The sequence below is a fragment of the Microcaecilia unicolor genome, chromosome 7 (assembly GCF_901765095.1).
Source record: "Microcaecilia unicolor chromosome 7, aMicUni1.1, whole genome shotgun sequence".
Classification (NCBI taxonomy): Eukaryota; Metazoa; Chordata; class Amphibia; order Gymnophiona; family Siphonopidae; genus Microcaecilia; species Microcaecilia unicolor.
In genome coordinates this window covers 239,642,785-239,655,908 of record NC_044037.1, presented here as the reverse complement: position 1 = coordinate 239,655,908, position 13,124 = coordinate 239,642,785, and the positions used below count along the sequence as shown (strand labels likewise).

At 40.1% G+C, this 13,124-nt stretch overlaps 1 protein-coding gene across 2 annotated transcripts in view; it reads right to left on the bottom strand.

Annotated features, from left to right (window-relative positions):
* Positions 1-13,124, bottom strand: part of FAP (fibroblast activation protein alpha) — a 185,783-nt gene that overhangs the window by 42,238 nt on the left and 130,421 nt on the right. For both annotated transcript variants that reach the window (XM_030209580.1, XM_030209581.1), the window contains 2 exons: positions 10,238-10,432; positions 7,470-7,524 (listed from right to left, as the gene is read on the bottom strand). In XM_030209580.1, coding sequence (XP_030065440.1) covers positions 7,470-7,524; positions 10,238-10,432 — 250 coding nt within the window. The remainder of the gene's footprint in view (positions 1-7,469; positions 7,525-10,237; positions 10,433-13,124) is intronic.

The window sequence follows — 13,124 nt, the reverse complement described above, 5'->3', positions numbered from 1 at the left end:
ACTGATCGCTGCTGGCTTAATTTCAGTCCCTATGTGCATAACCGTAACAACCCTCAAATAATTAAGAGACTAAATACAAAATACATTCAAAAATATAAAATATTCATATAAATATATGGGGTGCTCATTTCTGTGTAACCCAGCCAGCAAGGGGAAATTACTTCAATATAATCATTGTGTTAACGTTTTTGTCAAATTGGTTTGAGTGTGGAGAGCCTGTCCTAGCACACCTGGGCAGGTGTCAATCTATTAGTATAATGAATTCAAGATATTACACATATTTGGATTAGTTCTCATTTGCACAATGTAGATGTATTCTTATAATTTGGACAAGGCTTATATATATATTTTATATATATATATCATTGTTTTAGAATCTCCTGATGACTCATATATAGCAAAACATGGTTCTATGTCAAGATTTGGAAGGAATTAAGGCTTTATGAAATTTGGAAATTGTTTTAACACTTTGGATTTTTTTCACTTTTCACTTGTTATGATCACATTGGGAGTTTATTTTCACAACTGGCAAGGAAGACTGGACATTACTTCCATCCTCTAGTGGCATAGATGTTGACATGTACAACAGATAAGTGAATTTTAAAATCAATGTTTTATCATTATTTTTAATGTCACCACTAGGAGGTGCAATGATTATATTGAAATAACGCCCCCTATCGGCTGGGTTACACAGTGCTGAGCAACACATACATTTATATGAACATTTTATATTTTTGAATGTATTTTGTATTCAGTCTCATAATTATTTGAGGATTGTATTAATAGAGCCTACTCGTTGGTGGTATCTTTATTACTTTAGATTTATTGGTGATCATAACTGTAACAATAAAACATGTATGGTCTAGTATTAAATAACATATATGCACAACCGCCCCAGGATTCTATATATGGTGCCTTAATTTCCACACGCAAATCAAAGCATATTCTATAGCAATGTGCGTAACTTAATTGGTTAACTAGCCAATCAGCGCTTTCAATTAGATGTTAACAAGAAATTATCAGCACTAATTGGCATTAAGATTGAAGCACAAAACTCGCTAAGCATTTTCTGAAGCATGGTGCACATAAATTGAAGTTGCATAGTTGAAAAGGGAGCATGGCCATGGATGGGGCATGAGCGTTTTTTACAAAATATATGCGTGCTCTTATAGAATACACCTGCTCTCCTCCTGATTATGTATAGCATGCCTAGAGATCCACGCCAAAATCCAAGCGAATTCTATAATAGCGTGTGTAACTTAATTGGATTAACAAGCTAATTAGTGTTGATAACCACACTTAACAAGCAATAATGCGCACTGATTGACAATAATTAGAATTTACGCATACAACTTACTAAGCATATTCCGTAACACACTGTGTAGACAAAAAGGGGTGTGGTTATGGGTGGGGAAATGGGCGCATCATGGGCATTCTGAAATTTATGCACATATTTATAGAATATGGCCCTCGGCGCCTAAATCTATACACTGGGATTTACGCCATGTTTGCACTGGTGTAAATGGAGACACTACAATTGCTGCCTAAGCATATTCTAAATCTAGGCACGGATTATAGAATGTACTTAGGCAGAAAAGTTTTCCACGTGGATTTTTTAGGCACCATATATAGAATCCCCCCTCTGTGCCTAATTTAGGCTTCGGGATTTATGTCAAGTAAAAACATGGTGTAACTGGCCACGTGGAGAGGTGTTCGGTGTTATTCTATATACCACTCAGAAATTTAAGCTTATTCTATAAAATGTAGGTGTACTTTTTTCCGCGTGGAGTTTTCATGCACCATGTATAGAATCTAGCCCCTGGCACCTAATTGTAGATGACTTTTTATAAAATGTGGAAGATTGTACTTTGTAAAAACTAAATCCAATGACAGATAAGGATACTGTTGGACACTGCTAACAACTGCATGAGAAAACATTGAAAAGAGCTTTAAGAAAAGCAGATTTCATAACAGGAAAACTATGCCTCACTGAATAGCTAAAATCCTTTGAAGCTTTCATGAGCAGAGCTGACAATGTAGAGTAATTACTGATTCATGTGCTGCACTTATTTATTTTAACATTTGAGGTTAATGGTTTGTGGTGTAGACATGGAAAACTGGCATGCAACTCTAAATCTAGTTGAAAGCAGGAAGTCATGATATTTTGCAAGCTGGTATTAGGCTGAGACAGTATTTCACTGGGAATACTTAACTCCCTAAGAGGTTTTTTTTACAGAATAGTGCCTTTAAAATGGAATGCTGACTTGGTACACAAGGTAAAGTTTCAAATTTGAAAACCTGCAAATTTGAAAGGAATAATGACAAATATATCAATGAATATTTCATTTCTGATTTCCTTGTTTCATATAGAAAATTTGTAACCCTTCGTTGCCACAGATACAAAGCTTAGATTGTAAGCCCAGTGGGGACAAAGTACCTGCATACAGTGGGGGAAATAAGTATTTGATCCCTTGCTGATTTTGTAAGTTTGCCCACTGACAAAGACATGAGCAGCCCATAATTGAAGGGTAGGTTATTGGTAACAGTGAGAGATAGCACATCACAAATTAAATCCGGAAAATCACATTGTGGAAAGTATATGAATTTATTTGCATTCTGCAGAGGGAAATAAGTATTTAATCCCTCTGGCAAACAAGACCTAATACTTGGTGGCAAAACCCTTGTTGGCAAGCACAGCAGTCAGACGTCTTCTGTAGTTGATGATGAGGTTTGCACACATGTCAGGAGGAATTTTGGTCCACTCCTCTTTGCAGATCATCTCTAAATCATTAAGAGTTCTGGGCTGTCGCTTGGCAACTCGCAGCTTCAGCTCCCTCCATAAGTTTTCAATGGGATTAAGGTCTGGTGACTGGCTAGGCCACTCCATGACCCTAATGTGCTTCTTCCTGAGCCACTCCTTTGTTGCCTTGGCTGTATGTTTTGGGTCATTGTCGTGCTGGAAGACCCAGCCACGACCCATTTTTAAGGCCCTGGCGGAGGGAAGGAGGTTGTCACTCAGAATTGTACGGTACATGGCCCCATCCATTCTCCCATTGATGCGGTGAAGTAGTCCTGTGCCCTTAGCAGAGAAACACCCCCAAAACATAACATTTCCACCTCCATGCTTGACAGTGGGGACGGTGTTCTTTGGGTCATAGGCAGCATTTCTCTTCCTCCAAACACGGCGAGTTGAGTTCATGCCAAAGAGCTCAATTTTTGTCTCATCTGACCACAGCACCTTCTCCCAATCACTCTCGGCATCATCCAGGTGTTCACTGGCAAACTTCAGACGGGCCGTCACATGTGCCTTCCGGAGCAGGGGGACCTTGCGGGCACTGCAGGATTGCAATCCGTTATGTCGTAATGTGTTACCAATGGTTTTCGTGGTGACAGTGGTCCCAGCTGCCTTGAGATCATTGACAAGTTCCCCCCTTGTAGTTGTAGGCTGATTTCTAACCTTCCTCATGATCAAGGATACCCCACGAGGTGAGATTTTGCGTGGAGCCCCAGATCTTTGTCGATTGACAGTCATTTTGTACTTCTTCCATTTTCTTACTATGGCACCAACAGTTGTCTCCTTCTCGCCCAGCGTCTTACTGATGGTTTTGTAGCCCATTCCAGCCTTGTGCAGGTGTATGATCTTGTCCCTGACATCCTTAGACAGCTCCTTGCTCTTGGCCATTTTGTAGAGGTTAGAGTCTGACTGATTCACTGAGTCTGTGGACAGGTGTCTTTCATACAGGTGACCATTGCCGACAGCTGTCTGTCATGCAGGTAACGAGTTGATTTGGAGCATCTACCTGGTCTGTAGGGGCCAGATCTCTTACTGGTTGGTGGGGGATCAAATACTTATTTCCCTCTGCAGAATGCAAATAAATTCATATACTTTCCACAATGTGATTTTCCGGATTTAATTTGTGATGTGCTATCTCTCACTGTTACCAATAACCTACCCTTCAATTATGGGCTGCTCATGTCTTTGTCAGTGGGCAAACTTACAAAATCAGCAAGGGATCAAATACTTATTTCCCCCACTGTATATAGAAAGGAGGTGTATCAAATCCACGACCCTTTAACTTTACCCTTTACAAATAAATAAGGGTAGTGCAGTTTTCAAAATTCTCAAGGTCCACCAATACCTGAGTCCCTTTCAAAATGATCAGTGGCATCACCATGTGTCTCCAACCTACCAGAGATATCACCTGAACATTTATTTCCCTATTGGAAATATATGAAGATTCAGAGCATACAAGACATGTGAAAAGTGTGAGCCTGTGATCACAGCATGCTCTGTTTTCTATAGTAGAAATGTAAATGAAATTATTATTCAAAAGCTATTAATGGGTGACCCACTGCCTGAGACAGACCCTCCCCCCCCCCAAAGCATTATGATTTTGTAATTCCCTATAGGAAACGGGGGGAGTATAAATATGAGTCATAACAGTCCCAGAAAGCAAAACCCATAAAGCGAAGAAAAGAAGGGTTGTACCGGATGGAAATGTGACTTATACTAGAAGCATTAATACATTCCTTATGTCAGAATATTAAGGGGTCTAAGCATTAATTCACACTGAACTCAAAATAGTAAGAGAGCAAACCAGCAGAGGTTCAACAAACCATACTGTGCCTTAGTTGAAAAAAAAAAGCCCTGGAAAGCAGTCAGACAGAGTTGAATCTTTCTGCTGTGGAGCTAAAGACACTATTAAGTTGCAAGTAATATGAATCTTTTCTTTTCAAAAAGGGTCAGGTTTTTTCACAGAAAAAGAACTGGTTTCTACTACCTAGAAATCAGAAAAGGCTTAGAATTCAGGAATGTATATCACTACTCTTAGAGCAACTGTGAATAGTTCTTGATAAGTAAATGTCCCCTGGTGTAGGTCTGTTACCCAGCGCGAATCATGTTTGGAGACCATAAGGAGCTATTCCGCACCTCATCACAATTTGTTTGCAATTCTTTGAAAATTTTTTCGTGTACATTTCCAAACCTGTTATACCGTCCTGTTATACCATAGAAAAAACCTATGCAAGTAGGTGAAAATTCCACTGATACTTTGCCTGATTGACTTTGCACCAAGTTCTGCCTTTGAAAACTGCACCATCAGAGATTTGCACCTCTTTTTCTGTAGATAGCTTTTCTCTGAAAATCAGCATGCATGGTTTTACGTTTCATGTGCTGTCACATCCCATGTGAGCGGGAGTCTCCAACAGCATTTCTTCTAGTGGGGGGCGCTGCATCAATATTATGTTTTCAATCACTATGGACAAGCAGATTCCCTGGAGTTCCACAGAGCTTGCCTGTCCCTCACTATTGTAAATATAATAGTGAAATACAGAAGAACAAAAGTCCTCTGTGTAGGAAAACCACAGCAAACAAACACAGCGGAGGTGGCACGTAAGATGATGCAAAGCAAAATGTCCAATGGACTCAAAGAGTTCACATCAGAAGCTTTGAGTCCATTGGACATTTTGCTTTGCATCATCTTGCATGTCACCCCCGTTGTTTGTTTGCTAAATATAATAGTGAAACAGCACCCCCCACTGGCAGGACTGTAGGTGGAGTACACCAAGCACCTATTCAAGTGACTAAATTTAGTTGCAGGCAGTTATGCCAAGTAAAACTTGGTGTAAATGCCAACGTCTAAATTAGGTGCAGACTAAGTGTATTCTATAACAACGTGCATAGATTGAAGAAACACCCACAACCCACCCATTCCACCCCAATGGCCACAGCCATTTTTCAACTATGCGACTTAGAACTTACGCACATCACATTATAGAATACCTTAGACAGTTCTGCAAGTAAATTCTAATTAATGCCAATTAGTGTCAACAGTTGATTATGAAGTGGCAAGAATCGGCACTGATTGGCTTGTTATCTAATTATGTTGCATGGGCCAATCCAGAATGCAACTGAATTTGCATGCAAACTTAAGTCGCGCTGTATAGAATCTGGGGGTAACTGCATAGTCTGGAATGGGGTGAGGAATGAGCATGGACTGTGCCTTGCAGATAACACATGGTGATTTATCTGCATTGTTACTGTAGCAGATAATGCAGATCACAATACACCTCAATAGGTGGCATTCAGTTCATCTGCATTTTCTGCAGTGCTTTTAACATGTCCTCAGAGTATTTTCTTTCTATTAACTGCATGGACAGGTACTGGGAATGCTCTCAACAGTTACTGCCCCTGTAACTAGAAAGTTTTTCTGCAGGTTAGTAAAAGGGCCCTTAAGTCTTTACATTGTGTGGATTTCATTGATCCTCTTTTAAGCCTATTTACTGAAGGAAAAGAAGGCTTCTGAGGTTGCCTTATCTATGTGTGTGCATGTACCTGTTTACCACCACCCCCCCCCCCCCCCGGGGGGGCTGCTTGGTATCCTATCAACATGAAATTTGTATAGGTTGAAGTGGGGTGCATCAGAATTATAACACAGATAAAGTTTTTAGATCCAAATATAGGTCTAGAGTGCTGAGATATGCATGCACTCTATAACTCTTCTTACCTATCTATATGTTACATCTTTGCTTTACCCTTTACCCTTCACTATCAATTACAATGTTCTATTATGTATTGTGCTGACATTGTAAGTAGTATACCATGCCATACTTTGTACTGTTATTTGAATATTTTTACTGCTGTAATTGCCTATTGCTCATGTTTGATCTATTCTTACTGTACACCACCTTAAGTGAATTCCTTCAAAAAGGCATTAAATAAATCCTAATAAATAAATAAAGCTGGATTAGTTGTGGGTGGAACTTCTTCTTGGCTGATATAAATACTTATGACCACAACATTTTATGCATATTTGACTTCTCAATTCAGAGGTATGGGAATGAGAAAGCTTGCTTAATCAAAGCAATCGTTAATCCAACATGACCAAATTTCAAACACAGAACTTCCAATAATACTTCTAATTATATGTTGGAAGTAAAATTGCTTAAAAGTACTTATGTAAAAGGAAGAGAAAAAAAACTGACAGGTCAAAAAAACAATACAAAACAAAACAAAAATCTTCATTTAAATATCACAACGGCATCCAGAGTCAGAAATGTCTTTGGGGTGTAATTATCAAAGTGGGTTACTCTTAAGACAGGTTATTTTACCACTAACTCATGCTACTTTAGCACAGGTCCCATTAATGAGACCTAATTACTAAGAACTGCGGTTAACAGTAAAATAACACCTTTTAACGGTAGCCCATATGGATAACTCCCCTCCCCTTCCCTTATTGCTTTGAAGTTTTGGTTGCAGATTTCTTGCAATCTCTGGCAAAATCCCAGGCAACACCCTTGTTCCTGACTGCTGTGCTAGAGTAAGGTATGTGACCTCTAGCCAGCAGAGCCAGAATTCCCATTTCCATGGCATTACCAAGCTTATGTTCAAGACCCCTTTGAAATAACACCAAGTGTAGCAAATGCTCAAGCGAAACAAATGTAAAACAGCACAGTAATAACCTACTTACCCAGCCCCATATTGCTATTCTTTTTTCATCAATGAAGCCCATTTCTATAAATTTTCTAAGAAGCAAAGGTCAATATTAGGACAAGCTGATGCATACAAATAAGACAAGTATTCATATTAGTTAAAACACAATAAAGAGACCTTTCTTTTGTTATTGCAAAATATGTCTCTATGTTAGGTATATGCTTTATTTATTTGTGTGGGGCTCTTAATATACAGTATATTATTGCTCTGAACCAGGGGTTGTCAACTCAGTCCTTGGAACACACCAAGCTAGCCTGGTTTCAGGATAGCCACAATGAATACGCATGAGATAAATTTGCATACACAACCTCCACTGTATGCAAATGTATCCCGTGCATCTTCATTTTGGATAGCCTGAAAATCTGACTAGCTAGACTGGATTGAGAACCTATGCTCTGAACTAGACATGGGAACAATCAAACAAATCCCTTTTGTTTGGCAATTCTTGCCCTTTTTTCCCCTTTTTATTGGGTCAGTCAGTTTGTGCATTACACAGAACGATTACAAAGCCTTTCACCTGCACCATGTGCAGATTTTTACTTGCAATATAAAAAAACATTTTGTTATGCACTAGGGAAGGGGCATGCTTACTTTGAGAGGAAGAAAAGAACTCCTATATGTGGCATTATCACATCTCTTACACCCAAATTCTGTATAGGTAAGTTAGGCAATCAATTTTGGGTGCGGTTCGCAAATATGCATGTAAAGTAATTAGCTAAAATGGTGCTAACAATCAATATAATAATCAATATAGAATGAGCCTAAATTTCCACACAGTTTCTAGAATGCACCAAGCACCAATTCAAGTGACTAAATTTAGTTGTGGGCAGTTATGCTAAGTAAAACTGGTGTAAATGCCAATACTAAATTAGATGCAGAGCAAATATATTCTATAACAACGCACCCACGACCTGCCCATTCCATAAGTGCTAAATTGGCAGTAATAGGAGTTATCTCCCTAATTCTATAAGTCGCTAAAAATTGCATGTGCAAATTTGGATGTTTGTACAATTTGCTCATGCAATTTACTTGAATAATGAGCCATTATTGGCTTTTTAACAATAAATTATTGGTGCTAATTAAAATCAATTAACACGTATGTATGTAAATGTAGGCATGTGATCTGTGCCTAAATTTTGCGCATGCCCCAGAAAAGGGGGTGTGGAAATAAGAAGGTCATGTAAGGCCACACTAAGACTTCTTTTTACCGCGGCTTCGTAAAAGGAACATAAGAGTAGCCATACTGGGTCAGACCAATGGTCCATCTAGCCCGGTATCCTGTTTTCCAAACAGTGGCCAAGCCAGGTAACAAGTACCTGGCAGAAACCCAAATCGTGGCAACACTCCATACTACAAATGGTCTCCATGGACAGGTAAACACCTACTATACCTAAAAGTAACTTATTTTGAACTACAGCTGAAAAAGGCATGAGCATAATCTCAAAATCCCTTCCTTTCCTACCTGACAAGCTTTAAAAGGGAAAGATAAGTACACTCTCCTTTTGAATATTGGAGCAGTAAAGCAATAGGAGTGTATAGAGCCACAGATGGACCCATGAGATGGAGCCAATATTCAGAGAAAGGACATTTTTTATGTAAAATTTTTATTAGGAAATTCATAACAAAGCATTCTGTACAGTTTTTTTGTTGGCATTGACAGCTTTTGCGAATTACATTCAATGAGCTCGGAATATTGGCTCTGCCTCGTGGTTCCATCTGTGGCTCTATACATTCCATTGTGTTGCTGATTCACTCTGATTTGCTTTTTTTTTTTTTAATATTGGTGCAGACCATTTGAAAATGACTCTTTCCCTAAGTGTTTTTTTTTTCTTCCTCCAGTTTCCTAGTTACTTTAACTCATCCCTGTAGCCCTGTCTATGTTTAATGCGGAGCCTCTTTACTGGACTCTCAAAGGTATATTCAGACCACGAGATGAGAAAAGCCTAAGCGAACACTAGAGTGTAGAGTGTACAGGTTAAAAGTGCACAGCATGATTAAGTGAGGGTAATCTCAGTAGCTACATAACAGTTCAGCAAAGCAATAAACTACTCAGCTGGGATCCTCCAAGGATAAAGGGAACAACATTTATTGTTAACATCTGGCTTACATTCCACTACACAGAAGAAAACAAAGATTTTCATTATAAAAAGGGGAGACCTAAAATCTGAATTTTACATCATTGACAGAGGAGTAGCCCAAGGTTGGTGTAGTGGCCTGAGAATCAGGGTTAACCAGGTTTGGAGGGTCTTTTACTTAGGTGTGCTGGTGTTTTAGTGTGCATTAAAAATAGGCGCATGCTAAACGCTAAAGACGCCCATAGGATTACATGGGCGTCTTTAGCATTTAGCGCATGCCTGTTTTTAACGAGCACTAAAAAGGCCAGCATGCCTAAGTAAAAGACCCCCTATATTTCCACTGCAGCTCCTTGTGACTCTGGGCAAGTAATTTAGGGGGTCTTTTACTTAGGTGCGCTGGCGTTTTTGCGTGCATTAAAAATAGTCACGCGCTAAACGCTAAAGACGCCCATGTACTGAGCCAGACATGGGAGAAATAATAGATAGTGCAGTCTAGGGAATGCTAACCCTCAATTTTACTAATAACATGTATGCTATAGAATAATCCATGTCTTTTTAGCTGGATTGAGGAAGAAAAGGTAAGCTCTTAATTAAGAAAGTCTCTCAATATATATAATATCACTGTCATTAAAGTGTATTTACTGAGAAGAACCTCACTATAATGTCTCACCTGACTGCTGAGATTTGATCCTGAACTTCATAGGTTCCCAGCCTTCGGTAAATCGCGTGTAAGATCTTGTCACCCTGGTAAGATGTTCCTCTGCCATCCACGGTAGCAACTATAATTCCTTCTGAACTGGCAAGATAGGTTTTCCAATCAATGGAAAATGAATGCAGCACCTCCTGGGTGGAAGGTCCGCCATATCTAAAAGAAGCAATCATATCATTGAATTTGAATTTATTTTAGTTTAAATTTACTGATGGGAAAAGCAAAGACCAGAGATTACTAATGTTTATTTTTATTGCATAATATTCGGCTTAGGGTGTCTTTATTTTCTTTATCACTTAATGCTGGTGCATATCCATTGTGTATGTTGTCTGAAAACAGTGAATGTGTCATATGCTGACAAATCACCAGCTAAAATGTATACTTGCACAAACTTTCAAAGACTATCAAAATATATTGATATTCTTCCATACCAAGTTTTACTGTTATTTATAGAAATATTGATTTGTCTAACAACCTTCAGTTATAATTGAGGATTGCCACTTAAATCTCTTTTCTGTTTATGTATTTAATTTTTTACCTGGCAGTTTCTTTCTGCTTCTTTTGGGTTCCAGCTCAATCAGACCCAACTTCTGTGAGGTTATAATACCATCACCTTTTATTCACAGTCACTGATGGGCCGATGATCAGAAGCAAACGCAGGCGCAAGAGGCTATTAGTGCCATACTAGCACCTGTGTTTGCTACTGTCCCATGATCAGAGCCCCTGAGGCATGAAACAACATGCTTGCAGGCTCTGAACACAACTAGCATGCAAATGCTTGCAAAACAGGGCTCTTAGCATAAGTAGCATGCAAATGCATGCTAAACGTATTCCTCCCCAATGATCAGCAAGCAGCACGCCAAACATTGGCACTCTGTCCGCAGCAAACCCTACACCAGCTTGTGTTTGCAGACCATTGGGGAGGAATGGTGAGCCCTGTCCAGCATGCATTTGCATGATAGCAGGCCCCCCATTCCCCCCAATGCATTCCACCCCCTCCAGGAGCAGGAACCACGACCACTCACCCAAACCAGCAACACAGGGGCTGGAGGACCAGCAGACAGAGTCTCCCATGACCTCCCCTCCACATAAGTTCGTGGGGGGGCTGGAGATATGATGGGTCCCCCCTAGCATCCCCCCAAAAAGGCTGCAAATCAAGCCCCCCCCCCCCCCACCTTGTGGTCTGGCGGCCCTCTTCCCCGCATCCATACCTTTGTTGGAGAAGGGAGGTAAACTCCCTCCTCTTCCAGCAGTGCCGCCTCAAAAATGGTGGTGCTCAGCCCTGCCCAGTTCATCCTGGAGTGCGCTGGGTGAGGCTTCACACCAGACCTGTCAAACAAGTGCAGAAGGATTGTGCCTGAGTGCAAGCTTAGGCACAATCCTCCTGCACTTTGCCCTATCACCAGAGATAATAGCACACATAAATTGGCATGCTATTATCTCTGATCATAGGGGTGTTAAAGCCCCACACTATTCCAGCGCTATTATTAGAGCGCTGTTAGGAGCAGCGCAGGGCTTTCAATCATCTGGGCATTAAATTTTTCAAACTGTTTTTATACCATCTCCCAATTTATCCCAGCTATAGCAGAAAACCTAATTTGAGGGGTGGTGTCCACAAATATCCCTTGAGTTCTACCCAGGAGAACTGAATGGAGTTAATCTGCTTTCCTCTTCCTGTGCTTTAGTGATATGCATTGCAATCGAGTGCTATTCTTCACAGTTCTGGAGGGTTGGCCTGCCCCAGTAGCATCATTTCTGGGTTTCTCTGTTTTAACTGTGTTCCTGATATCTATAGATGGTCATACCAAAGGAGGAGACAAAGAGGCAGAGCCCTTTGCAGGTCCATTTTGAAGTCCAAGGGTCATGGAGAACTGGCCAAAAAGAAAGACTGTTGATAGGTTTGCCAAGTAGATCCAGATTCGCCTAACAGGGTTGATCCAGTCCTGGGCTTACCAGGGACTTGTAGCCTTGTTTTTCTTAGGGAATCTAATGGGGAAATCAGAACCATATGTCCCTGCATGCAATGGGGGTAAGCCCAGGACTGGATCAACCCTGTCAGGTGAATCTGGATCTAGTTGGTAACCCTAACTATTGATCATTTTTAGCAAAAAGAAAGGTCAAGAGTGGTTGAGAACTGTGCATCAAGAGTTAAGAACCATTTGGTTTAAGCAGGATTGGATGTTTTCATAGGATATGTCAGTATTGGGGAAAACAGTCCAAAGTAGCATGCTATTAGAGCTATTTATGGATAGAGTAGATACTATGGGAAAGAAGGTATGATTAATTCTAAGAAGCAGAGAACTGAGCAGCATTTGGTACATGCTGTAACTAACAATTCATCCAAAAGGAGGGAGAATTAATACAATGGAGGAAGTTTCCAAGTTTTATCTGACAAAGTTTCCGATCTGAAGAAGAAGGGCAACCTTCGAAAGCTAATCAAGAAATGTACTATGTCCAATAAAAAAGGTATCATCTTATTTTCTTTTCCATGTTTTATTTTGTTTGATTTCTATTGATTACCTTTAAAAGTGGACTAACACGGCTACCACACCTCTCTACTCAAGTTTTATTTATATTTGCTATCCCGTCATATGGCTGAGCCATCTAGGCAGCTTACAATCTATAATAAAAGGGGTAGAGAAAGAGATGTCACATGAGACACATAGTAATAGGGAGGAGGGGGCAGAACTCCATTAATGATCAGAAAGGGGGAAGGGAACATACAGGAGGTAAGCTCAACTGTCTTGTACTGGAAGCCACCATGGGATTCAGCAGCAAATGGGAGTAAACTGAATGCATCTGTAAAAACAAAGGTTTTAAGATCTGCCTTAAATTGGGTGAGAGATGC